At 41.2% G+C, this 27,413-nt stretch overlaps 1 protein-coding gene across 1 annotated transcript; it reads right to left on the bottom strand.

The window, feature by feature from the left end:
• Positions 1 to 1,056: 1,056 nt before the first annotated feature.
• RTF1 (Rtf1, Paf1/RNA polymerase II complex component, homolog (S. cerevisiae)) lies at positions 1,057 to 27,413 on the bottom strand. The gene is made up of 17 exons (XM_009866909.1): positions 27,304 to 27,413; positions 18,424 to 18,571; positions 16,729 to 16,933; positions 14,505 to 14,619; positions 12,825 to 12,936; positions 11,834 to 11,969; positions 10,773 to 10,950; positions 9,829 to 9,911; positions 8,236 to 8,323; positions 8,038 to 8,145; positions 7,388 to 7,465; positions 6,099 to 6,220; positions 5,656 to 5,713; positions 5,008 to 5,085; positions 3,707 to 3,802; positions 3,310 to 3,421; positions 1,057 to 1,864 (listed from the first exon to the last, which is right to left on the bottom strand). The coding sequence occupies exons 2-17, from the start codon at positions 18,503 to 18,505 to the stop codon at positions 1,758 to 1,760; spliced, it is 1,758 nt and encodes a 585-aa protein (XP_009865211.1). The 5' UTR covers positions 18,506 to 18,571; positions 27,304 to 27,413; the 3' UTR covers positions 1,057 to 1,757.

Genomic DNA, 27,413 nt, shown 5'->3' with positions numbered 1-27,413 from the left:
AACGATTTCTAACTATTTGTTTACATGGTGGAGAAGAGCTGCTTCATAGGCTGATTTTCTTTTTATACACAGTTTATAGTATCAACCTGCACACAATTACATGACGTTTCTTTAAAGCTACTGTTAAAAAAAAGGAAGAGAAAGTCAAATAAGAACTAGATTAAAGTCGCATTAAGAATCCAACAAGAGAGTATCAAACACGGGTTTCAACGCAACCAGTGCAGGATTTCAGAAAAACAGTAATGCTCCGACACAAGAAGAGCACCAGCATTTTCCCTCTTCAGGGTCCCCCAGAAACATTCCTACCCAGTTCAGTGTCCAATTAGTCCACACGTACTGCCCTGAGTAGGAACAAACACGTGCTCACACGCTTACCTGAACGAGGGCCTCTATCTTTTTAGACTTCTAATTCTCTTTTAATTTAGTTCTTAGCTCCATATATTCAGCTGTATCTTGTTTGGAAAAGTTCTTTGTTAAATGTCACTTATATTTACATTTTGATTTCTTAATTTTTATTATCTTTTTTTTTTTTTTTACACCTGAGTGATAATTTAGCTGTCATCTTGTGTCCAGTAAAACATTCCATAAAGCCATACAATTCTTGTTAGTGTTGCATCCCACTTGTACCATTTATATATGGAAAATATATATCAGCTACCTCTCATACATTACCCACCGACCTTTCTACTATGTCCTTACTGTGTCCTTCCCCTTCCACAAGAAGTGATTTTTTTAAAATTTTTTTTTGTTTGTTTATAGAAGCCCCATTTAAATGGTTCAACAAAGCAAGAAAAAGTGAGCTGGAGCCCAGCGAAGACATGACTTAACAAATACGTAAAATTGGAGGCCTGGAGAAGAAATTAAAGCCCAACCAATGAGCACCGCAGGGCTATCCCAGAAAAAGCTACTCCACTCAGTTACAGATGGAGACTCCAGACGTTCTACAGATGACAAGTCCCACATCAGGAACTGTGTGCCTCTCTTTCATCAATTAAGTGTAAGTAAAAAGAAAAAAAAAATGGAACATGAAGTTAAACAGCTAGATCAGCCAAGCCGTTTTAGTAAGAAGAATCACATTTAATGTTTTCTTGCAATTTCAGATGCTCAAGTACAGCTGGTAGAAATTCAAAACAGCCGTAAAGAACTGTGACAGACGGATACAAATAGTACTGCAGCTTAAAAATGATAAAAAACACCTGAAAAAAAGTCACACGACCCTCCCAAAAAAATTTACACTTTGAACCTAAGCCAGTTTTTGAAGATTCCCTTCTCCAAAGCTAGGATGAAGGAGGAAGAAGAAGAGGAAGAAAGTGCAGATGACCTTCCAGCCACAAAGGTCTTGCGCCAATGGTTATTCACCGTGCCTGTGGTGGCAGGTAAGGGGAGATCACCAAGTGCCGATTCTGCAACCACCAAGAGACTCCTATGGAAATCCAGACCTCAGGCTAATACTGAACACAGAGTGGACCAACGAGCTGCATCAACAAAATAAAAACAAAAACTCAAACTAAAAGAAATGGGAAAACCCCAAATAGCACAGATCCACATTTGTGAGGGGGGCAGGAAGAAAGGGCAAGAAGGGAGGTCTATACAGTAAATAGTTGAATGGTTTATGTTACAGATGACTGGCAGTTTTAAAGAGTCTCTTCCCAGCTCTGTTGCTGCTCCAACCCAAAAGGGAGAACTGAAAAGGGAGGAAGAAAAGGTAGGACATCGTCATGGAGCATGCAGGATCAGAAGCAGCAGAGCGGGCATGCTCAAATAAGCCCCCGCCTCTTTTTGTAGTCCTCCAAGTTCAGTGATCGCCGAGGGGCACCATCTTTTGCTGGTGGAGCCTTGGAGGTGATGGCCAGTGCCTTAGATTCTGTTGGGGATAAGAAAAGAGTGAGGACTGAAATACACAAAAACTACAGATTTTCGCTTGGCGCTTTTGCCAACAACTTCACCACAAAATCATGTTTGGCTTCTCTAGTGTACAGCAGTTTCTTAATACAGGCAATATCTGGTAGCTTATCTTCGGAGATAAAGCACGTGCGGTTTTGAATCTGTTTGTTAATCCAGCTTTCTGCCGACAAGTATACTTTCATTTCTTAAGAAAACTACTCTGCAGCATACTGAAATCACAATGCAAACAGAGCCTTCACGCTCAGTTCTGGGATCTTTGATAAATCATTAGTACCCCATAAGAACAGCAAGCACAGAGACAGATAATAAGTGAAGTCAAACTCCCTATCCATGTCTATAATAGACATTTTAACCAGTCCCCAGGTCCTTCTGATAAGAGAGGAGACTGCACGAAGCAAGATGCCAAAATGGTGTTCTGAGGGAAAAAAAACCAAACCAGCCAGACTTAAAACTCTACCTCTATCGTGTGTGTCTCATCCACCTCTTCTCAGTTACCTTCCTGGTTTTCAGCGCCCTTCAATGCCTACGCTTCACCTGCTTGCTCTCTGAAGTTTGTAACTCACTATCTGCTTCAGGAAGTCTCCCGTTTTTGGCATTCCACCTCATTCTGCAGTCTGACGTACCGAGTTACAATCCTGACCTAGTTTGTAAAGACAATCTCTCCTACTCTCCCTCTTGACAAGGTTTTAAGTCTTTGTGTGCTCTTACAGTACTTCTTATATTGTTGTCCTCAAAGAAATTTCAGCTTCCAGTAATGCAAGAAAAATTAAAAAAAAGCCTTGCGAATCAAATTGCACTGCTATGCTCCCATGCTTTCTGTCCACTGGAAAACACCCTGATGAGACAATAGAAAACAGTCCCAAGCTGTGCCGGGGTGGTTCACACTGGATATTAGGAAAAATCCCTTCCCTGAAAGGGTTGGCAGTTGCTGGAACAGGCTGCCCAGGGAAGTGGTTGAGTCACCAACCCTGGAGGTATTTAAAAGACAGGTAGATGTGCTGCTTAGGGACATTGCTTAGTGGTGAACTTGATGATCTTAAAGGTCTTTTTCAACCTACATGATTCTATGATTCTATAACACTGTGCTGTTCTTGCCATACATGTCAAGCTCTCAAAGTCAAAATCACAAAAAGGAAGGGTCAGCAAGTTTGTGACTCTAAGCACACCTTCACTCCCTGCCCAGTCATTTGGTTCCCCTAAAATTTTGCTTCAATACCATCTGCAATATCAAAGTTAGGGAACAGCAACTTGGTAAAGCAGCAGGTTCAAAATTAAATAAAAATACTTTATATATTACACAGACTATGGAACAGGTCATCACGTGATTTTGAAAGAACTCTTTCTGGAAGAAGAGAGCTCTACCATCATGACAATCACATCCCCAGACTCAGCTGGAACACCCACCTGAACTGGGAACCTGAAGATCAATCTTTACATCAAAGTCATGCACTTTGAAAAGATCTTCTGAGAGGTCACTGGCTGATTTAGAGTTCACATCTTTGTCCTTCCCTTGACCCTGAAATAAAAACTAGAGGTAAGTCTCCAACCCTTATCAGCCCAGATAAACAGAGATAAAAAATGCTTTTTCCCCTCTCGTGTCACAAACATACTTAGTTTAGTTTTCGTACTGCTAGAGAAACTTGATTTCCCTTCCCTGAGAAAGAAAAAGCTGTTTCTTTTCTATGATAATACTCTACCTACTTCCAGACATGAAGCATTTGCATCTACTATCAGACGTAAGCTTCTAGAGTCAAGTGGTGACAGTGGGAGGAACATAACGGAGACAGAAATGGAAACTTGCCTTACTCATGTCCTTTGGAGCATCTGGTAATACACCAGACCCGTATTTTGCATTTAGCTGGGCAAGAATGGCAGCTTGGACAGCAGGATCTCTAGACTGCAGAGGCAGAAAAAAAAGAAGAAAAAAGAAAGACAATTTAAAAAAAAATCACTGTATTTAAATTGTCAAAATATATACTGCTATTTTTTTAAAACAGTGCTCATATCCATGAATCTAAAACCAAAATAAGAGGCTGTAGACCAGCTAGTCCAGTATTCAGGATCTGAGACAAGTGAAATGATCCTGATACCCGTGTAAAGCATCTGACACTAACTAAAAGTTATCCTTCAGAAAGTTTTTCTCTGAAAAATAAAAAATGCGTTTCCTATTGATACAGTTTGCTCCCGTGACTTCTCTTACCACTATTGTTACACGTATTTGCTTTCAGCTTATGGTTCTGGCTGAAATACACCAGAGAGAAGAAATCTTTAGAAGACTTTACACAAGAGCTGTCTACTTTAATAAAGCTACTCAGTTATGACTCTTTTCTAATAACAAATTATTTCAGAAATAGCTATTTTAATTCAAGCCCTGCAATAAAATTCCTTTTCTATTCCCTTGCCAGTTTGTGGAGACTGATGAGAGCCAGTTTTAGTGAAGTACTGATACCAGAACAGGCCTCAGCAAAACCAGATTACTTGGAAGTAGGAGCTGACGATCACCTTGCCATCCATCATTTATACAGCTAGGGACTGCAGTACCAGGTTTTGCCACAGTATCATGGGGGAAGCGTGTGTTAAACTATCCACCACGGGTCCAAAATGTCTAGTCTCCTCCCTCACGGATCTTTCATAGAATCATAGAATGGCCTAGACTGGAAGGGACCTTAGAGATCATTTTAATCCAGCCTCCCTGCCGCCAGGGACACCACCTCTCAACTAGATCAGGCAACACATGGGAGCAGAGAAGTTTCAACTCACTACAAGCGAAACTCACACCCAAAGCAAACTGTCTTCCCAGACCTAACTAAATCTGAGTAATTCTACACAGAAGAACTCACTGCAGAAGTCTAAACCACAGTTGCTTCTCCATGTACAGACTCACATTACTTATGTCCTTCACACTTTGCATTAAAAAAAAATAATTTAAAATATATTCCTTCTTCCTTCTTTTGAGATAGTGAGACCAGGATCTCACCCTGCATTAATAGCATATGGCATAGTTGGGAGTGAATACAAACATTATCCTTCCTGCTCTTTGTATTATGTTGGTTTCTGCTTCTCCACAAATTGCCTCAGTCAAACTTTAAGGATTCTACTCACATTAGACACTATCGTGGGCTTGCACTGCCGCCTAGTAAAGGGGTCCATCTGTTGGTTTTTCATGCTGTGACTTTCAGCCTGAAGAAGCAAATAAAAAGACATGTGGTTTTGCAGCATTAGCTCCTTGCACCCTTGTACCCCCTCCTACAGCACCCTGCCCATGGAAGCACTCATCAGCTATATATAATAACAAGATTGGAGGGAAACCAGCAATAGTGTTACAGATTAGAAAGACTGACACGCGTGCAGCCCTGTGCTGCACAGGGCAAAACTGTCCTTACTGAATAAAACACAGAAAATAGGTGCACAAATCTCAGCATAGTTAACCATTTGTGAACAAGCTTAACTCTTCCTTAATAGAAGTGTCACTGCAGAGAACTGAATATTTCCATTACTATTTTATTCTCTGATGTCTCCTTTTCAAGTTCTTTCCCGTAAAAAAAAAAAATGCACTAAGTCACTACTACAGTCAGTAATCTGCTGATAATTGAGTTAATCAAAAGGATAAGGCGATAAAGTAATGTAATTTGCCTATATGAAAGATTTTATAGCTTATTAAAAAAAATTGAGTAGCTTCACCATGCAATTATCCCCCTTTGCATCATTTCATCTCTACTTGAACAGAAGTATTAATTCAGCACTATTTACCACAAGAGCCTTCTCAGACTCGACGATATTCCACTCTCTATTTCTCTGGTTGATGTAACTGAAGAAAGGAAAGAAAAGGAGGGTGGGGTAAAGAAAAAGAAAGTGACTGTCAGTAATCAATCCTTTCTCAACAAAACGCCTGACAGCATTCTTGCAGCTTCATCCTGACCACAAATTACTCCTAGTGCAACACAACTGCTACCCCAGGTACATGGAAGAGAGTTTACGTTTTTGACAGTTTTAACTGAACAACATATATAAGGAAGTGAAGATAAGCAAATGCTAATAAAGTCATCATGATACATATTTCATTAACATATTGTATGGGAAAGAAAGAAGGAAAGAAAACCTTGCAGTTGATTCACTACTGTATTAGTCTCTCTTCTCCACATATTTTGATTTATACTATTGAAGAAAGCAAATTCCCAACATCTCCTTCTTACCTGATGGCAGAAATGTTTTTTGTTCGTTGACGATCCAGGGCCTCTGCTCTCTCCTCAAGTTCATTAAGCTGATCTTGAATCTGTTTGGCTTTATCTTGGTCCCCCAAGTCCTCAGCCATAGCCTTCAACAAACAATAACTCATTAAATACTACTCTCTACCACAGAGCTAGTCACAAAAACAAGTGATGACCCATGAATTAGCCAGCCAACTCTGTTCCAGCTGCAAATGTTCTAGCTCACAGGGTAAGAACACAAAAAGCTAAACTGTCTTTACAGCTCAAGGCAAAACAAGACCTTCTTACCCTGAAGAACTTTGAAAAACCTCTGAAGCCCTACAAACTAAGGAAGACATAGGAATAGTAGTCCCAGCATGAGGAGAGCAAGTCAGTTAAATGATTTAAGTTATAGGTTTGATTAAAATTTAATATCACTATTCACCAGCTCAGGAAAATAATTATTATTTCTGCAACTGCCAGTTGCCACATATTTCAGTGAAGTGAAAGATCTCAGACCAACAAAAGGAGCTCGTTTTGCCACCTGGTGACAACAAAAAGCAACTGCAGTCTTCTCCAAAGGAAAACAATTTACACATTCGTGCATAGTAAAATGATAATAAAATGATCATAATGCAATACAGTTAAACCAAAGAAAGTATACCTAAAGATGAATGCAAACTCTTAAGTTTTACCGTATATGAAGCACAAATGCCCTGAAAAAGGCCCGTACAAACAAAACGTGTTATGTCTAGCTTTGTCTTCGGAGGTACTTAAGAGTGCTCGTCGACTTCTTGGTTTTGGCTTCTCAGCACTTGTTCTAGGAAGTCTACACGTAAAACAGTTCAGTGGCAAGTAAATCTTTCAGCAGCATATCCTTTTGAATATAAATTACCAGCCACAAAGTGACAATTCAGTCACCTCTGAGTAAAAGACAATTAAAAACAACTTTCATTTTACCTATTCTGAAAAGTATAGAAAATCATATTTCAAATGTCATTATGGGGTGCTCAGAGCGGGGGAGAGACAAAGAAAATAGGAAAAAAGAGTTTCTAAAGCAGACTTTCTTGCTTAACGGACACAAAAAGAGACGGCTGTAATTGCTGGCAATAGTTTCAGCTGGGTTCTAGGTGTTCTGAACACAGCAGAACCTCGAGATCCACCTTGTAGTTGTATGGTTAAAGTTGTATGGTTAAAGTCAAGCTTACTGCTGACTACGGCTAAAATCCAGAGAAGCTCCATATCTTCAAAATCAAAGACTGCATTAAACTTGCAGGTATCATCTCATCTCTTACTTTCTCCTTTAAGAGCTGCGTTTTCTTCATCGCATAATTCGGAGGTGCTTTTCTGAACCTTTCCTTCTCTTTCACAATCTGGAAGATGCAGGTGAAAGAGCAAGAACAGGGAAAATATGAATTGTCTATTTCAATACTTGTACACTAGAAGCAACAGATCAACATCATCAAAAAATGTTCTTACTGCCACAGAATTTTACTCACGCTCTTTCTCTGCTGCATTTTTTAATTTGTGACTTGATAATGAGTCACTTAACAACATAAAAAATCTGATGCTAATCACATTTGGTCAGTACTACACAAGCGTTAAACTACAGAAACTGTGATAAATGCATCTATTGCGATGCTGTTAACTATTCAGAACTTGAGAACTAACTTGCTATCTTTGGGTTAGGAGTTCAGAGCTCTGCAACGCAAGTTCAAGAGGAGATACCAGGGCACAAAGGATGAGGTGAAGCAGCAGTGAGGACAAAACAGCTGGATCACCAAGCTACTCTGTCCAGGTAGGCAACTTCATTTTGAGCCTTTTATTTTCTTCTTATTATGAAGCAAATATCACAATAATTTTGCTTTGTAACAGCTAGTGCTCTACTCCATGAGTCCCTGTCACCTTTAAGCACTGCCACATGTCACAACATGGCACTGTTTACCTCTTCAATGTCCTGGTCATTAAACTTGTAGTTGAGGGCTTCTTTGATGGAAACTTCTTTCTTGTTTATCTCATCTAACGTGGGTAGCTGCATCCCAGCAGAGAACATCTTAACATGAGACACAAAAGAGGTTACTTTCCACTTAAAGTACCCTTGCCAGAAGGCTGTCAAGGAGAAACAAAAGTCTGCCAAACTTACCGCTTCCTTCCACTTCATAAATTCACTTTCAGTAAACTCCTGATTTGAGACAAACTCCAAACGAAACACACGCGAATCGCTGCCATGCCTGCAACAAGAAAGAGTAACAACATTCCTCCTCTGAAGGTACGGAGCTGTGATCTTGGAACTAGAGGTATAAACTGACTGAAGAAACCCAAAATCACTTGTGGCTGCTCTTGTGGCTTACATGCTATCTATTCCCAACTTGAACCAGGTCAGTCACGGTTCAGGAGTCTGTATCAGCTATTAGCAGTATAGAAAAGGAATACTAATGAGTCTGCAGGAAACAGTCACCCAGTCGTGGCAGTAAAACCCTCGGGAAGAAATGGCAACAGACATCTCACACATAAACCTTAGAGAATCACAAAATGCTAGGGATTTGAAGGGACCTCTAGAGATCATCTAGTCCAACCCCCCTGCCAGAGCAGGATCACCTACAGCAGGTCGCACAGTCCAGATGGGGTTTGAATGTCTCCAGAGAAGGAGACTCCACACCCTCCCTGGGCAGCCTGTGCCAGGGCTCTGTCACCTCCACAGTGAAAAAGTTTTTCCTAATGTTCTTCTGGAACCTCCTATGTTCCAGCTTGCACCCACTGCCCCTTGTCCTATCATTGGACATCACTGAAAAGAGCCTGGCTCCGTCCTTCTGAATTCACCCTTTACATATTTATAAACATGAATGAGGTCACCCCTCAGCCTCCTCTTCCAAGCTAAAGAAATCCAGCTCCTTCTGGTGACCCAAAACACAAAGCTTCTTCATGTTTGGACCACCAGAAGTAACCTTTAAGCAGTGTTGAACTATGCAATGCTTGAGCCAATCCCTACCTAATTTTTCATTTGTCAGTCAGTCAAAAGCCAGAAATCCCTAAATATTTTCTTCAGAGTGCTACTTTGGCACCACCAGCTAAATGACTGTATCGCTACTAGCTGATACTAAATAAAAATTAGTCCCTATGGTGCAAATTTCACTCAAAGAGCACAGCTCTCTCCTGAGGCAGCCTAAGAATGTCATGTCAGACTTAGATAAGACTTTTTTTCTTCCTCCACACTTGCACCCATTTGCACTGTCCACACACCTTACTGTTTCTCCCAAATGGTTAATGTCTTATTGTCCATGTTTTGTACAGTAACTGTTAATCTTCACCTCATGATCCTTATAGGGGTCAAAAGAACAACTGAGAAATCCAACGCTTCTTTCCTCCAAAGCACCACTTTATGCTGTAACATGTACACCAGATCCAACCACATACATCTTTAAATGACATGTTGCTAACATCTCATTGTAACAACAGTGGACAAAAGTTGTAAATCTCAAGAGGCATATCATGGGTTACAAATGCAAATTAATTGCTCAGATGTCAACACAATCACAAGCCCTGCATGAGATTTTTTTATAGCTTCCATTATGCCCAAGCGGAGGGAAAAAACCAAAAATGTAAATCAAACCCAACCCCAAAATACCAGCAGTAAGCAGCATGGCAAGGTCCAGTCTGGTTTTTAGCTCTCATCTCTCCAAAGCACACAGAGAACGTTATTTGCTATGAAAAGGACACTGATTACTTGGCATCTTACCGCAACTGCAGTCCTTTGTTCGTCCGGGTACCACCAAGCTGGTAAACCTTTGCAGTCTCTACCACACCAGTTATTTCAGCAACCTGTAACACAGAGTAAAATACACATGAGGAAAGATGCAAGAGGGGTTTTTTTTTGTGTTCTTGGAATTTATCAGGCATATTCAGCATTTTCACTAGAGTTGAAAAACCTTAAACTAACCAACAACTCTAACTAGACAAAGGAAAGGCAGGCTCTTCTGTGTACATCATTCACGTATTGAATTAGTTGATGGATGTATCACCTTCAAGTTGACAAACTACACTACCTGAATGCTTGGTGCAGTTTTTCTATCTTCTCAGTTCTGCCTTCCTGGCCAAGTGGTGTACACTTCCCTAATTGTCCTTTTTCCTTTTCAATTAACGCTGGTTTGGGCTAACGTACGTCCCAAATGAAAGACAGCAGTGCTGCTCATATACTAAACAGAGAATGTTATCACTGCGCAATTACACCAATGAAACAAGAAAATAAAACTATCCTCTCAGTCACACCAATGTACTAGAAACACCTTGTAAAAGAAAGAATTGAGACCATGCAATAACTTGGGATCATTCCGAGAAATAAGGAGTGTACATTACTCATCCTTACTCGGTCAAAGCAGAGTCCTGTACTCCAGTTTGCAACACAAATGATGAAACAAGACATCATGAACCAAAGCTGGAAGAACAGGCTCTGTTGGTGCTTCCTCTCTCACTAAATATATCTCTCCACCTAGCTGGTCCCATAGGTTTGTTTATTTTTAAACCAGTCTCTTCCACTTCTTTGGCAGCAATTATGTTCTCTGGTTATAAGCAATGTTTTTGTATCAATCACTCAAACAATCACAGATACCTGCGAACTGCTAAGCCACAAATATGGTATTAGAGCACTATAAAAAGAACTAAATCCTTTGGAACTAAACTCACCCGATAAACAGGTTTGCTGTTGTGATTTCCAATGCCAATACGGACAAAGCAGCCAGTGACTGTCTTGGCAAAGAAAGGCATATGACACCAGCGTTCCAGCTTGTGTCGCGATAACCGTACTCGGTTCAGTTCCTCAGGCAAGGACACTGGCTGGGATTTTGGAGGAATTTCTTCTTTCCTGATTTGGGAAAGGTGAGAAGGAGCAAAAAAATGTAATGAAAAATATGAAAAAAACCCTCAACAAAACATAATCACCAAAAAAGGGCTCCTGAGCAAGGTGCAGCATGAGTGCTAACTATTTCAGTTTCTAGTAAAAGGAATGATTCATCATGCACTTATTGACTGTAGATATGCAAATTTAGCACTCAAGAGAAAGGCTTAATGAGAAGTCCCAGACTTAGAATTACAGAATGTGCTATGTTGGAAGGGACTTTTAAAGGTCATCTACGTCGACCTCTCTTCAGGGAGCAGGGACATCTTTAACTGGGACATCAGGTTGCTCAGAGCCCCATCCAGCCTGACCTTGGATGTCCCCAGGGATGGGGCCTCCGGGCAATCTGTGCAAGTGTTTCACCACTCTCATAGTAAAGAACTTCTTCCTAATCTCTAGCCTAAACCTACCCTGCTCTAGTTTAAAACCGTTGCCCCTTGTCCTGTCGCTACACGTCCTTGTAAACTTGTTACTCACTGCCCCACAAAGTGCAAAGACTCACACACTGAGGCAGTTTACAAGCCAATGCTTTAAGAGAATCCAGCACGCATCTCTGCCCTGCTAATACGCCAGGGTTCTGTAGCTGCTAAACAAATCTATAAACAACAGTGTAAACAGGCCTAAAGGTAACAGCAGGGAACTGAATTGCGAACCCACACGAAGTACGTCGGCTCCATGCATCACGATACAGAAGTCAAGGACTCAAACGTGAGCAACGCGAGTGTGGCCAGAGGCAAAACCACTTCAGAGCTGTCCTCAAACAATCCCCTGGCACAGCACGTGTCTACATAAAGTCGATCTCTGGTTTTGAACACACACAAGTAGTCATAGTGCAGTGTTTAGTACTTACTCCTCTTCTTCATCAGAGGATGAGGATCTGGACGAGCGATCACTTTTCTCACTAGACTTATCATCCTCCTCCTCCTCTTCATCATCAGAGTATACTTCACTAGCTTTTAATGGCTGTTTTTTTGCGAGCAATTCAGCTAGGGGAAGGACAGAGAACAAGGAAAAACAAGCTGTGAATTTTTTATTAAAGCTTCCTTTTAGAGCTGAAAACTTATTGGTTTGGGGTTTTGGTTTGGGGATTTTTTAAAGAGGTAGATAGCCGTTAATTTTATGCTGGATACAAGTGCCACATGTTCAAATCCACTAGTAAGATAAGCACTCCATTGTATAGATTCAAAGAGAGAAATCAAAGTATTTAAAAGCATCTTAATCCCAGTTGTACTTGTCTTCAGTCTCCCAACTTGACTGTATGTGGCAATTCAAGATGGGTGTAACAACCGGATATACAAAAAAGAACTATTATGATCAGACAACTCATTCTTATTTTGCAGGGGAAGAGAATTTAAAATGTCATGTTTGGAAAGGATCACAACAAAACCCAACAGAGTAACAAAAAGGCTTGGACCCAAAGGCTGTGGCAAGACAGACAAGGTGACGTGCCAGTGGAGAAACAAGCAAACGTAGACAAGGTAGCACAAGTACGATAAATAAGGTTTGGATGGTTCAGAGATTTAAGTAACAGAATCTAATCGACCAATTCAAATACATGAACTAAATGTTACCAAGTGTCATCGAATGAATCAAAGCAATGAAAGTTTGCTTTGTTTTCATACCACTCTGAGACGGGCAGGGGCAGGAACACAGCATCAGTGATGGCAAACACTGAATACCCTAGGTGGTCATGTTGGGTGAAAGACCAAGGAGAAAACAGACACGGAATTCCTTCATTCCAAGGTGTACGATTGTTATGTTAATTAGAAACAGGAAATAGCACTTTCAGAAAGCTGCAATAATGCCCCAAGAATCGTAGCAATAGTAACATGTTTTCATACCTGTTCTGTTCCTCCTTTTCTCTCTTTCTGCTTTCAGCTCCTCCATTGCCTGAGATTTCTTGTCTAGCTTCTCATCCCGCTTTGATCGCCGCTCTTTGTTATGTGACATGACCTAAAAACATGCACAGAAAGGCCCTCAACAGCAAGCATAATCCATAAATTGAAAGGCATTAAGACAAAGATTGTTTGCACACTTTGAAAACCTTTCAGACAGAAACTACTAAGAAACCCCATTTTGAAATCGGGTTTTTTCAAGATCGTTTTTACAGATGCTAGGGAAGAGGGAAACCAATCTGAGGCATATTCCTTTTTTCTACTTTGTATTAAAAAATAAAGAACATATTTACACTTCAACATTTCTGTCACCAACTTTTAGTCTCCAAACTCCTCCTAGAGTTAAAAAAGGCTAAAGAAATAAAATGGAAGTAATTCTGCAACTAATAACTAACGAGGAAAAAATGGTTGAATATTCTCCTCATTTACTTCTCTTTCTGCAAGGCCAAATCAAGGCACTTAATCAGTTTTTCACTTATTCAGCAAAGATATAATGAAAAATACTTAAAGTAGAAATAAGGTTGCGTGCCAAGTTTGCAACAGGGATCCAGATCTTAAATGTTCTAAGTCTTCTAATATTTTCTAACAGGTCTATCTGGAATACCAGGTAGAACAAAAAGCAGCTTCTATAATAAGCGCAAGAGACAGTCATCTGAAGTGAGTTGCAGTAATTTCTGGTAGGCATTGGAAAAGAACTCTGCATAAGATCCTTTTATATGTGCATATGTGAATACATGTCTACACATTATATATATGGACTATATAAGTAAATACACGCACTTAGACGGAGTTGAGCAAAACTCATCTTGCCTAATGTGATTTAAATGTTAAACACCTACTTTACTAGAAAATAACGTGGAGTGACTTGCCAGCTGGCGATGCCCTTCTCCACCGTGCAACGACAGAGGTGACAAAGTGCCAACAGCCAACTAGTTCTTACATGGCTTTAGCCAGGCAAGATGAATCTGAGCCTATCTGCTCAGACTCTAAAAATAGTTAAGGGCAGGATCTTATCCATTTGGAACTACAGCCAACTCAGCCATTCGAAACTACAGCTCAGTTAGAGGACTCATCCCAAACCTCGGTATTATCCTCTTTCTACTGGAGGTGGAAAACCAACTACTTCTGCTCCTCCTGCTGTTCAAGCTTTTCCTTGACACCCCTACCAGCGGAAACTAAGCATTTTTCCCATTGCATGTGCACGCAAAATACTAAGACAACAGCTGAGTAATTGCTGGCCTGCTCTCTCAAATTTTCACTTGCAAGAAAGACTGTGCAGGTAACATTTCAGGCTGAATGACAGAAGATCAGCTAAAGGTACTACAAACGGTTGCCTTCCTGTCCTCATACAGGAGGACTATCACAGCAGCTCTAGATAAAGCTGCAACTTTGAATTTCTCATTAAAAGGAGTTATCAGCACACCCTTCAGCAGACGAAATACATTAATTTCTTTAAATCAACTGGAAAGGCTAAACATAGCTTGAGCATATAAATGAACTCAATTCTGACCCCCTTACCGCACTGTTTGACATTCAAGGAAAACATTAGGGGCAGAGAGATGCAGCACCCTATCTCCTGTGGCCAAAGGGAAAGGACTTGTTACTAAGGACAGTTTTATTTGGTACCTGGGATTCCTGGATCTGTGTGAGTTTTTTCTTCTCCTGCTCCTCCTCTTGCTTTTTCTTTTTCTCTTTCTTTTCTTTCTTTTTGGCTGTTTTTAATTTCTTCTTGATTTCAAACCTAGCAGCAGATATTGAAACAAGAACGTATGAAAGAATGCTTGCTCCCTTCATGAGCAAAGCATCGCTCAGAAGCTACCATAGCTTAAGTTGTGTGTAGGCTGTAAGGACCTCTTCCATTACTTGCCCCAGATGGATAACCCTTTAACGCTATCCTGTCCCCATTGCCATCCCATCCATTCCCCAAGAAAACTAAGGTGAAGAAAATCTGAGCACAGAAAAGTGCAGGCTTACAGACAGCTAACCCAAAAGGCTACAGAGACCCCATAGTAACGGCTACTCCCCAGAAATCTGTCCTTACTCCATCTTCATCTTTACCAGTGTGGTGACCACTGCATGCTGCCTCCAACTCTCAAAACAACTGGCTATTTCACATCTTTTGAATCTCAACAGCTAAAAATTTCGTTGTTGCCACTGTCATGCTAACTTTTTCATCTTTAAACTCCACCTTTCTACTGACACCAGCTTGTATAAGAACAATCGCTAAGAAGTCACAGAGAGTCCTCCTTCAGTAGCGTTACTCCAGTCAGACTCGGGCAGTTTCTGCAGTCCAGTTTAGGTGCTTTCATTTCTACCTTCACAAAATATATCACCCTGAAATCCATTTTCAGCCACTGTATTCAGAAGAGTGGTGATTTTGCTGGAACTGTCCTATGACTGATTTTCCACCGCACTGTGGGCTGGTCATGGCTTTACTAAGGCATGCATATGGACAAATAAAAGGAAAAAAAAAAAGCCTTAACTTCCAATAACTCAAATTCAAAATGGATTATCTACATGCATATTACACAGTCCATTTTTCTTCAGACCGTTACACTTGGATTTTGCAGACAAGAAACTGAAGTACCAGATGAGCTCGTTGCTCTTTATGCCTTTACCATGAAGCATTACACACAGAGCACAGGCATTGTATCACGTGCAATGCCTGCTGCAATCCCAAGGAACTCACAGCACAATGCACAAAGAGCCAGACAGCATTTTGGAAGATTTAACTCACCAGAAAGTTAAATAACTACCCACCATCCCCTCAGTTCTACCTGCCAACCCCTTTACATAGAACAGGATAAACTTGTTTAAGATTAAATCAGCAACTCAAGCTCAGATTGTTCAGCTTGTTTGCATCAAGTATTCTCCAGCATTCATTCTAAAAGACAAACATTGAGTTACCATGGAACAGTGAGTGAAATTAAAAAATATGGTGTCCTTCTACCTGCTCTAAATCCAATCTTTCACTCATTCTGATCCCTTTGAGGAGAGCAGCAGACTAGAGAAGACATTGAGAGTAGTATTAAGACCACAGAGAGACAGGCAGTTCTCTAACTATGGCTTGGGCAAATGGACAGTCTGACAGCAGCTTGTACTGATGTGATTTACTCAAGACACGTCAGTCCTCCGGAGAAATTTCTCAGCAAATGAGAAAAGTGAGAAGTCACTGAAGAGGGAAGGAATTGGAGAAAACTTACTCCATGTGTGCCAAATCTTTTCTGTTAGACCCACAGGAAGAAAAATACCTTTACTACAAGGACAGTGTCACAGTAACAAGCAAAACCACAACACCCAAGGCAGAAATCCACAAAGGATTCCTTGAAAATTGCATGTCCAACACCACTCCTCATTATTCCAATCTCTCTTTTCCCAGGGCCCCAACTAGCTTCACATCCATGTAGAGGCAACCCTAACACTTCTCTGTGCTTTACCGTTCCTTGTTTCCTGAAAAATTACAGAAGCTCGTATAATCTTTACACTTTGTTTGCCTTTTCCCACAGTGTCTGCCTGTGACGGCCAGTACAAAAAAAAGCAGAAGAGAAAGCAGTTCTGCTGACTGCCTGTCACCTAGCACGTGAAGCAGTAATACGGCTACAGCAGGAGTCGACAGAACCACATGTATTCAATGGCTGAGAAACTTTCAGATATCTTATTTTACAAGAACATGTAGAATTCCTGCTTTGTGTGTCCCAACTAGCTACAAGGACGGTTTATGCGGGGGAAAAAAAGCTTAATTCGCTTATAGTGCTGAATGCTCGGACCCCAGACATGACAGCACAGTCGGCATACTCTCCGCATAGCCTGTATGAATTTTCTACCAAATATCAACAGATATAAAATTCACCTTCTCTTTAGCACTTCTCTCTTCTCTATCCGGTTAAACAGCTCCTGCTCTCTCTCCTTTTCTGTCATTTGTTCCAGTCGAGCTCGGTCTTCTTCATCTCCCATCAGGTCTTCTCCATAGCCATCATGAAATTCTTCATCTTCAGATGAAGAATCTGAATCTGAGCTAGATGAGGAGCTGTTGCTTTCCGAGTCAGAGACCTCTCCTAAAACAAAAATAGAAGGCAGTGAAATTCAGCTGGGGCAAAGCCCAATCACTTCACTGTAGCATGTTAGCAAAGAAAATCAAGAAGGAATTTTATACTCTTCTTCCACTACAAGCAAATATATCATGAAAACTAAACACGGGAAGAAATACTTCATTACCATAAGATATGCACACTAAAAATTGATGAGTGGTCCTGCATGTGAACACACTTTGGGTTCTAAGTGAAGATTTTTAGTAGAAGCAGCAAATTTTAGGAGGCCCTTTCATTAGTGTTATGGTCTTAATGTTAAGATTTCTGTGCCTGTGTGCTTGTGTCCCTGAGAAGTTGCTTATAAATCCCCAACTTTGTGCGTGCGCAACTAAAATGACAGTTAACCATCACCAATGCTCCTCATTACAGCAACCTGAAGAATCAAAATTCATCATCTGAAGACTGCAACATCACAAGACAAAGCTGAAACACGTTACCCTCAGGACTGGCAAGGCCATGGCGCTAGCTTCATTACTGTAACCAGTCCTCCCAGTTACACACAGGCTTAGGAAACAGCCAACTCCCCAATAATATCAGGTAACATCACCTTTAAAGTTGATCCAAGTCCAAGAGCTTTGATTATCTCACCTAATCGACTACATCACACCAAAATGCAAAAGTCACCATTAGGATTCTCTCTTTCACTTCCATTCTGGTCTCAGTATTTCTGGAAACTTTCAGCTTTGTAAGCTTAAAGTTTACACTGTGAAAAAAACTTAATTGCTGAGCACCGATACATACAGCTTCAGTCTCTTCATGTCTCAGACAGGTTCTGCCTCTGGTGCACTTAATACACTTAAAACAGTAGACTCCTTCATATTCTTTCTCAATTTTTTTTTTCTTTTTTAAGTATCAACTGAAACCACAAGTGACCACCCACAAATTTTCACGGCCATGACGAAAACAGGAAAGAACACAGGGGGTTTGCCCAGCATTGGAACAAATTCAATATTCTCGTAAAAAAACAAAAAATCTGACCAAGTTATAGTAATTATTTTTTTCTTCCATGTGATTACAAATGCACAAGAATTCCAATTCAGAGTAAATACATAAGAGATGAGCCTCTATTTGCATCATGCACTGCTAGACACTTCTCCCTTTGTCATCATAAGAAGTTTGGGAAGGGAAAATAACATCAGTGGGAATAAAGGAACTGTTTCCCATGCTGCACATGGGACATGGTAGAAAGAAGAAAAGAATTTTCCAGGAGAAAGTCAAGTAATGAAATATGCCATACATTCTTCAGTCGAAACAGTGTTTCGTGTTGGTGCTTACAGCACTGCTATGCTGAATTATAGGCACCTGAAGCCACGGCAAGATTCAAAGTCATCCAGACTACCAGTAACACTCTTTGAAAGTAGTCTTTAACATCACTTTAACATTTACTCTTCAGTGTACACAAAGGAGTAGCTTCTCTTGGAATTACACCGTAAGCAGATGCACATCAACTATCTTACCCTCTTCAGGTGCTGAGCTCTCAGCCGAGCTGTCTTTATCTGAGCTGCCTGAAGAGGCAGCTTTGTTCATCTGCTTCTTCATGGCTCCTTTCTTCTCTGCCTTACCCGCTTTTCCCTTTTTTTTGTTTTTAGAACCTCCAACAGTCCACTGCAAGGGAAGAACCAAGAAAGAGATCATGAGACACAAACATCACTCTCTTCTCCCTCCCCCAAACACTGGAGCAAAAATGACTGAGAAACAGTCCAGTAACCGAGAGCAACAAATGGATGATATGAGGAAAAATAAAAATCCAACAGAAAATTTATCAAATGGAAACATTTTACAAAGTTTTTTGGGTTTCGGGGGTGGAGTGTTGTATCATTTTTTTGGGTTTTCTTAAATAAATAAAAATAATAATAATATCAAGTTATCAATGCAAGCCAACAGTTGGTAGGACCCTTGCGTTAAAAACAACGAAGGCTTCAGAGTCTGCAACATCCACCAGGCGAAAAGAGGTACTGAAAACATTTTCCAGGGAAAATAATTTTAAACATCGTGTCCAACTGCATTTGCAAAGATTAGCAGCGAACAGTGAACTGAAGTTCACTACTGTGAAAAAGAAGCAACAGATGTGTTCCCAAAACCAGTTTATCCAAGGGCAGATTTCAGATTTCACGAAAGCATACCAACCATACATTACAGTCCTTCCAAAATCTCAGTTTTACCAAGAATACACAGCATCTGTATTTTTATGCAACAAAACAACAGCACACTCACTCACAGACAGTAGTGCCACTCCCTGCGTCTATGTATACAAGTAGGAATCAAACCAGAATCACAGAAGTCAGGAATAAAAAAAAACAAAACAAACCAAATGGCAAGTCTTCATTTCAATTTTCTCTTAATATCATATCTTCAGTTAACCACCACACAGACACAAGTAGCAGCTCTAAATTTCAAAGTCCTATTAGAAGAACCAGTAATTTATCTTGTGTGACTGCTTAGCAGAATTTTTGCATTGTCCAACTACCTGGGTAAAACCAGAAGGGAACAGAACTGGTAAGGCTTTACAATGTTTCGCACTTCACTCCTTTCCTAGAAATCCTCCAGCTGCAAGACTGCCACGGATATAGCAGTTTCTTCCTAAACAAAGATATATTTAGACTGTTGTCCTCTTCATACCTGTATATTACCCTCTTCTTTCATGCACATCACCATCTGTTCAAGCATGCCATCTACTAAAAAACCCCATTCCTAATTCAAATGAGCGAATACTCCTGCATAACTGAGATCTTGCACTTAAAATTACTCTAACTGGGGAGAAAAAAATAAATTTAGATTTGATCTCAGATGCACACAAACTTCAGGCTTCTCACCGATTCACCCCTTCCTGAGGGATGTATCGAGTCCACCTCTGCAAGCAGGAATCACTTCATCAAATTTGATGACTTTTGCCTGATTAGGCACCATCTTCAGAGAATCCTGGCATTCAAATGCTCTAAATGAAACTCGGCCAAGTAGTTACAAGCTACTACCCAATCTACTAACACCTTTACAAATTCCTAGGTTTTGATTACTCTCATACCTTCTAACCAACTACTTTGCCACCATCTCAGCACCAGCTGTGTATCCAAAATTATCTGCCAAAGGCTGGGCAGAAGGTTTCTTTCCTGAGATAAAAAGACAGCTACTCAGTGGTGAGCCTCCGACTGCAAACCATACCCCGCCACGCAGTCACCCCAGCCTGTTATGGTCCACAGAATAGGTGACAAACTGCACAGAAATTACCCAGCTTTACATCAGCCCAAGCTTGCACTCAAGTCTTTACTGGCTTCCACATTAAGGTTTTACTTGTTCAGTGTTATGATACTGCTGCCTAATAACGTTCCTGGTTAACTGTGCCCATGCAGATCAGTTAAGAACAAGCTTGTACTCTGCCTGAATCTGCTCACATCTCAATGTTAAGAAATCACCTCCTAGGTATGGCAGAAAAGTGCTTTTTTTGCTTCTTTGTTCGAGAGCTTGCCTACAGCAGGCACACCAGCGAGAACACAACAGTGAGAAAGTGAAACTTTAGCAGGGAGGACTGTACCAGGGATGCAGAGATGCCTCCCTCCCAGAGCTCTGCCACTCCTTTGCAGTGTTCTAACACCGAATTATACCTTGCATCAGCAAGCAAGGAGGAAGCACAGAGAAAGCCATAGTGTACACCACAGTTATATCAAGACCTTGAGGGGTCATGCTGAGATGAAAGAAGTCGAGATCAGATTGAAACAGCAGGGCTTCAGTTGTTAATAAAATGTTTAATAGCTGTAGATATGTGTGTTACAGATCACCGTTCTCAGTCTCTGACTCCCAAGTGGAATTGTGGAGAGAACCTGGGTCCAGGAAAACAGGACTGAAGAGAAAGCTGTGCAACGACCTCTTGAACAATAAAAAGTAATAAAATCAAACCATTTGCCCCATTCCAGGAAATTTTCTTTGGTTTCTCTTTCTCCCTGGAGATTACACTTCACCTCAGTTTTGTTTATGCAGGTGACCTACCTCTATGTCTTAAGTCACAGTAACTGGTTGTCACCTCCCAGTTTCAGTGCTATCATAAAATCAAATCCTTCCTCATTCAAATCAGGTGCTTCAGGGGTTATTCACCTTCCCTAAACTCTCATGAATGCCTGGTCATTCCTGGCACAAGCACAGGACAAAGCAGCAAGCCTTGAGGACAAAAAAAATCATCAAAACCAGAGTGTAGTCAGCACAAGGCTCTTCTAAGCTCACAGATTGCTCTGCAGGCCCAGGAACCAACAGTTGTCATCTGGACCTAAAGGATGTTTGCCAACATCAAGTTTCTTCTTACAGCAGAGAAAGACCTAACAGATTAGCAGGTCCAGAGGGAGACAATATAGGAAAGCCACGAGCTGCACAGCAACCTGCAGCCAGAAGCAGAAGCATTTGTTTGCTCAGTTTCCCTTAACTCTACACATCTCAAACAGCGAATGGTAAAGCGTGTTTTCCAAAACCTGTCCCCTCTTGCAGCTTCTCCAGGTTCCCTCTTCCAGGTTCCAGTCAGGCAAAGCCAGTCAAAACGCTTCTCACACGCTTTCCATGACTATAACGCCTTCTCTAAACAGCCCCTCTATTCACTGCTGCCTCCTCGGCCACCATCTGGAACCCTTCGTGGTTCCAGATGCAGCGAGTAAATAAGCTCATGCAGAAGTGTGCTGCAGTGTGGCTTTCTGCTTATTGTTCAATACTATCAAACAACAGAGCTTTATGGCTCATTCACAGGAAGCAGCCAGAAGAGCATTTCAATTTCTCCTCTTGCTTCCAAGGTTCACAGCGCTAACTGCTTGCCTTTTTCCCCAAAGAACAGTTGGACTCAATGATCCTAAAGGGCCTTTCCAGCCTAAACAATTCTATAATTCAAAGGTCCAAGCTAAGCCACAGCACCCAGAATTGACTGCCACTAACCCAGCCCACATTAGAAATTAGCCAGGTTTAGAAGTCAGCTTCCACAAAAGCAACTACATGAAATGATTGAAGAAAATCATTTATAGCTCAGCAAACCTGGAACATGTTCCCACTAGGGAGATGAAATGAGATGGAGGAGAAAAAAATAGAGTGAGTTCAGAGTGCAAATGCAGTAGAATTGTTTTACCCTCACTACTCAGGAAGTCCCTATTTTCTTCTATTCACACAGTACCTAAATGCTTTTTCCTCTGAGAATTGACTTTGCAAATAGGTATTCTCCCTGCTTTGGTTTTTTGTTTGTCTTGGTTTTTTTGCGTTGTTTATTTGTTTTTTTACACACATCGAATCCAACCTGTCCTTCCTTCCTGGACATGGCTTTTACAGCAAAAGGCAAATTACAAGCTACAACATCAGAGCAAAAACAGGTCCTTCATCACTGGCGTTCCTTTCCTAGGCCAGATAAACTTACACACTGCCAAGGTAAATAACGTTGGCTGAGCTTACAAACTTTCATCCCTTCTCCTATGATCTACGATCTCCTCCATTTGTACAGGGAAGACAAAAGGCAGTCCTTCACCCAAGTCATCAAACTGCAGTTTCAGCCCATGTGAAGCCAACAGCAGGCAGCACAGATATGAAGACAGAATTTACTGTCTTCGGGGTTTCTCAAAGCTGGGAGAACTCTGGAGACAGCACTCCAGGAGATAAAAGAAGAAAAATGCTCTCTACCACCACTATTAAAACTAAATAGTAAATAAAAAGCCCTGGTTACTTCTCCTGCCTTTTGGGGTCTGCATTTGTCATTCAGATACCCCAAAGACCTCCACAATGACAACAGTTCAACAATTACAAAATTTAAAGTATTATTTTAGACGTAAAAGAGGAGACTCAAAGTAACCATAAAAATGGAAGGGAGATACGCAAATAAAGGAAACACCTTCTAAAATCACAGAAGAGGCTTTGCCAGGAACTACCTGAAAGACTCCTGGGCCAAAGTATCACCAGACACCTGATCCACCCTTATTGTCCGAGTAGCGCTCAGAGGCGCTCACAGAGAGGTAACTACAGGTAACTATGGAAAAAAAAGTCTAACTCTAGTATGTTCAAATTCAGTTTGATCTGCAAGTTAACATTTTCTTTAGAAGCACTTTGAGGGGACCATCTACAGAGAACTGGCAAGAACTGCTGAGTGACAACATCGAGATGGCAGATACCAGTGCCAATGAGGAAGCACTCTCCACAATCAAACAAACTTGGGGGTGCTGTTGGCTGTGAAAACCCACAATGTTTTATTTATGAAGCCTGAGCCAAACAGCTGGAGATGGCAACAGTCATAAAACACTTGTTGACCAAGTGCCTTGCATGGCTGTAGCATTGCCAGTCAGCAAGCACCATCTGGACTAAAAAAGGCTGCATGACTTCTCTAGATATTGGACAATGCCTTGTGACTGGATTGTTCTGAGGAAAAACTGCTCCCTGGATTCAAAGGAAAAGTTCATCCAGTGAAAAAAAAATCTTAAAAATCACATATTTGATTCCAATATCTCCACAAGTTTATTTCTGGTCTGAACTTCAGAGCTCCTATAGACTCTGAATCAACAACCTAAATCTGAACATAAATCAAGGCCTTAGAAGTTACCCCCATTCTAGTCTGCAATTTAAAGAAGGTATTCGCACACCAGATTTTATATTTTGTTCACAGCTGGTTCACATTACTTCTTCAGACATGCTAGCCTCCATACAACTAGCCTGCACTATTCAGATTTGCACCTGCATTTTTTTGGGGTGGGGAAAGTAACAGCACCTCTCTTCCTTAAGGAAAGCTTTACTGTTGCACCCATTAACAGCTGAAGGAAACTATCTTCCAAGAGAAGTCAAAGTTACAAAGCACACGGCCTATAAGGCTGTGTATAAGAAGATTAAAGCACAGCCCGTTTCAAATTTCCTAAGCTTGAAAAAATGTACAGCAAAGGCCTCACAGGACTGGAGAACCCACTCATTCTTGAAGGTCTAATTAAGCAGTATTATGAAATAAAAGCACAAAGGAAATTAGCATCATAATCTCTGCAAAGCCACAAAAGACACCCCCAAAACAGAAGGAACATACGCAATTTTCTGCTAATCTGTGGTTTACTAGAGTGCTCTAACTTGAAGTGCAGTAAGTAGAACCAAACTTTCAAGTCCTTTCCTCACAACAGGGACATAAAGTCGTTACTCGAGACAGATTTCCTCACTAGCTGCATGGCCACTTTTCACCTCCTCCTCTGTCCCATAGCTCTTGGAAAGATCTTCAGCTCTGCTGCTTCCTACTGAACCTGCACACTTGCAAACAAAGGCATAAACATATTCTTTGCTAAACTCCAGACTGGTAGCAAGCATTCACGATCCAAACTGTTCCTGTCGTGGAAGTATTTTCTGCTATCATCCATGAGCTGTTGTTAAAAGGCACAATCAAACCCCTCACAACATTAAAGTGTAGAAGGATGCACAAACTTACAGCAGCATTGCTAACGACAAACCTTTCAAGAGAAACAAACAGGAGCTCCCGCAGCATCATGTCCTTCTGCCTAATCTACGCTGATGTTAGTGAAGTTGTTGCGGAAGTCAGCCAGGATTCACCACGCAACAGAAAGATTCCTCTTACTGTAAGCCGTGATGCCAGGATGAAAGGAAGAGCAAGAACCCAGAATTAAACTATTGCAAGTGAGGAACACCATTCACATGATGTCTCTGACAAACAAGGAGGGTACCTTGTGGACACACATACCTCTGGCACAGCAGCCCCAATAGTAACTTGGCTAACACCAAACTGGTTACGTGCTGCAGGCTACCAGCTTGGGACAGCGAGCTCTTGAGTAGTCTTGGCCACACATTGCTTCACAGATAAAGGAATTCCCTGCCTCCACATCTGGATCCAGCTTAGGGTATCTCCAGGCAAAGCAGCCAGTATTTCTGACTGCAAAGCCGTGCAGTCAGGGCTACTTATCAGCTCTCTGAACAGCAGCTCAGAGCCAATTCAGTCAGGCACATTCCAGACACCCACCAGGAGACATCTCAGAGCATCCCTCCTATTTCATTGCTTGCAACTCACCTTCTGCCCTTTGGCTAGGCAATTTGATTCAGTCCTTCGGTGCAGAACCCAGCACCTGCATCACCTAATGTGGTAACACGTAATTAGGCCACACCTAGTGTGGCCAGGAGCTTTCACAGAAGCACAGTCTCACCGAGACACACAAAAACGTAACACTAAAGATGTACTGAAAGTCCTCCGGCACCACTGTATGACTGTGCCATGATTTGTTCGTGCTGTTACTCTACAACTCTGAAAAGTACTTTCCCCTGTGCCCCACAAACTTTCCTCCTTTTAAAAATGCAGAATGGAGCACTAACCTCCCAGGGATTCAGGCTTTTTTCATGTACTTTTCTGTACATGCGACATAGTGACAATCCTGGAACTTTTAGCCCTTGCCAAGAACCACAAAGGATAAAGGACGTGCACACTACAAAACCTGCATGGGAGCACAGGGCACATTTGCCCAGGGCGCAACAATATCCACACTTTTGCCTCTAGGTCCTCATCTTGCAGGAAGCCCAGCAAAGCCATTTCAACTTTTAGACCATCTCTCCCAACCCCCAAGGTTGAGCAAACTTCAAACTAAATACAAGAGCCCTGCCTGAAACAAAAGTTGTTCAGCAGAAGTAGCGTAGCCAAGGCTAGGGATGCGCAGAACTGAACAACTGGCAGAAGCAGAACTGTCATAACCCAGCCTGTCTCACCATGCTGTGACGAGCAGCAGTTCAGAACACATATTCCAGGCACAGGAATAGAAGCAAGTGTCCTAATTACCTCTTCTCTAAATCTTTTCCTCTTACTGTGTGGAGGTCATAAAGAACAAGAGAATCAATCAGAAATGATACACAGATCAGAAAATAAGCACATTGTGCAACTAAGATACTACAGCATCTGCAAGGTCTGTGTGAATTCATGAAGGGATATATTCTCATATTCTACATGTAATGGAAAGGTAGAGCTTGCTTGCAGTTTACACAAGCAAGAAAAAATAATAGCATTAGCTATTCTGCCAGCTTTCAGAGATAAACGCAAACCAGAAGGCTTTATCATCAACGTGCTCTCTACACCCAAGTCTACTTTTCCAGACAAGCTGGTCTTCACACAGCTTAGAATAAATAAGCTGAGCGCCAGCAGAGCTCAATACACACAGTTACAGACTGAGGAGTCACCCAATAACAAACCTAATATATCTAGTCCATTCACAATTTCCTCTCTCCTTACGTCCTAAGCATATATTAGATGCAAGAGTCACTTTATTTATTTATTTATTTTCAATTAATTAAAGGATTGATTGAAACAGAGTTTCAAACATGTATGTTTCAAAAATACTTCAGGAAGAAAATGAAGCCACACTTTCTTTACACTTATTGCAAGAACTCTGCTAACACTACCAGACGCTTAATGGTTAACAGTTTATCACTGGCCTACCCTACTCGTCTTCAAGTTGTCACCATGAACAATCTTTCCTGTAGCTTCAGAAAAAAAGACCACTCCAAACAGCTCCCTGCTAACTTTTTAAGGATAGATGGAATAAATGACCTCATTACAGTGTGTGGCAAGCTTGCAAAAGCCATTTGTAAGCCTTCAGGAAAGTGGTTTTATTCAAATACCTGTACGACCTGTTTGTCAGTTCCTCTGTTTTAGTAAGTCTGTTTCAATTTTTACTTATAGATGAAAGCAGAGACTTTTAACCAGCTCTAGAATGTAGTATCAAGAACAACTAATAAAAACAGTTCTAGCAGATAAGCACCTCTATACAAGGAATTGACAAAATCCCAGAACAAAGTAATGCTAAACTCTTCCTTGCCTCACTTTCTTCAAAAACGTCACTAAAAACACACTCTGTTGAATGTTCAAAGCTAGTTCCCACCAGAGTTCTTTGAGAATCAAAGCAGCTAAACAGAACAGTTTTACCACCTGCCTTGACCCTTTTCTTCTCAGAGGAAGGAAGTTCTCTTCTAAAGCTGAAAACCTCTCTCCCTGAATTCAGAGTCCAGCTTTAGCAGCTCTGCTGCTATTTCAACCACCGGCGATACGCAGGAAAAACACGAGCTTTAAGCAGGCAGATCACCCGACCACTCAGACCATGTGAACACGGGCTGAACAGGCAGTCATCTTTTCTAAAGACATTCAGGCTCTTCTGTACACAGTTACAATTCAAACTATATTAATCAAAAGAAAAAGTATTTCTGAGTACACAACCTCTAGGCTTAATGGGTCTCCACCAGCTCCACTGGTGGCCAGTCCACTTCACAAAGTCAGCAGGCTAAATATACCAGATGTTAAATACACTTTCACTGCTTTGGTACAATCAGACAGATAACCCACAGTAATTTCTCCAATAACAGGATAAACTCACCTCATCGTCACTGTCGGATGTCTCAGAGTCTGAGGATGCTGTAGGTTTGCTCACAGGTGGCTCCTTTTCTTCAGAGTCACTGCGTTTCCTCTTGGCCAACGACAAGAGCT

This window comes from Apaloderma vittatum, unplaced genomic scaffold (assembly GCF_000703405.1).
Source record: "Apaloderma vittatum isolate BGI_N311 unplaced genomic scaffold, ASM70340v1 scaffold37693, whole genome shotgun sequence".
Classification (NCBI taxonomy): Eukaryota; Metazoa; Chordata; class Aves; order Trogoniformes; family Trogonidae; genus Apaloderma; species Apaloderma vittatum.
This window is presented reverse-complemented; position numbering and strand designations above follow the sequence as displayed.

Bases quoted from the DNA above. Each gene is read 5' to 3' on its own strand.
- RTF1 (XM_009866909.1), bottom strand. From the start codon at position 18,505: ATGAAGAAGCAGATGAACAAAGCTGCCTCTTCAGGCAGCTCAGATAAA. The intron at 11,970-12,824 runs GTATGAAAACAT...TCCTTCCCCTAG, and splicing joins GAAAAGGAGGAACAGAACAG to CTGAATTGCTCGCAAAAAAA. The intron at 5,086-5,655 runs GTAAATAGTGCT...TTGCTTCTTCAG, and splicing joins AGTCTGAGAAGGCTCTTGTG to GCTGAAAGTCACAGCATGAA.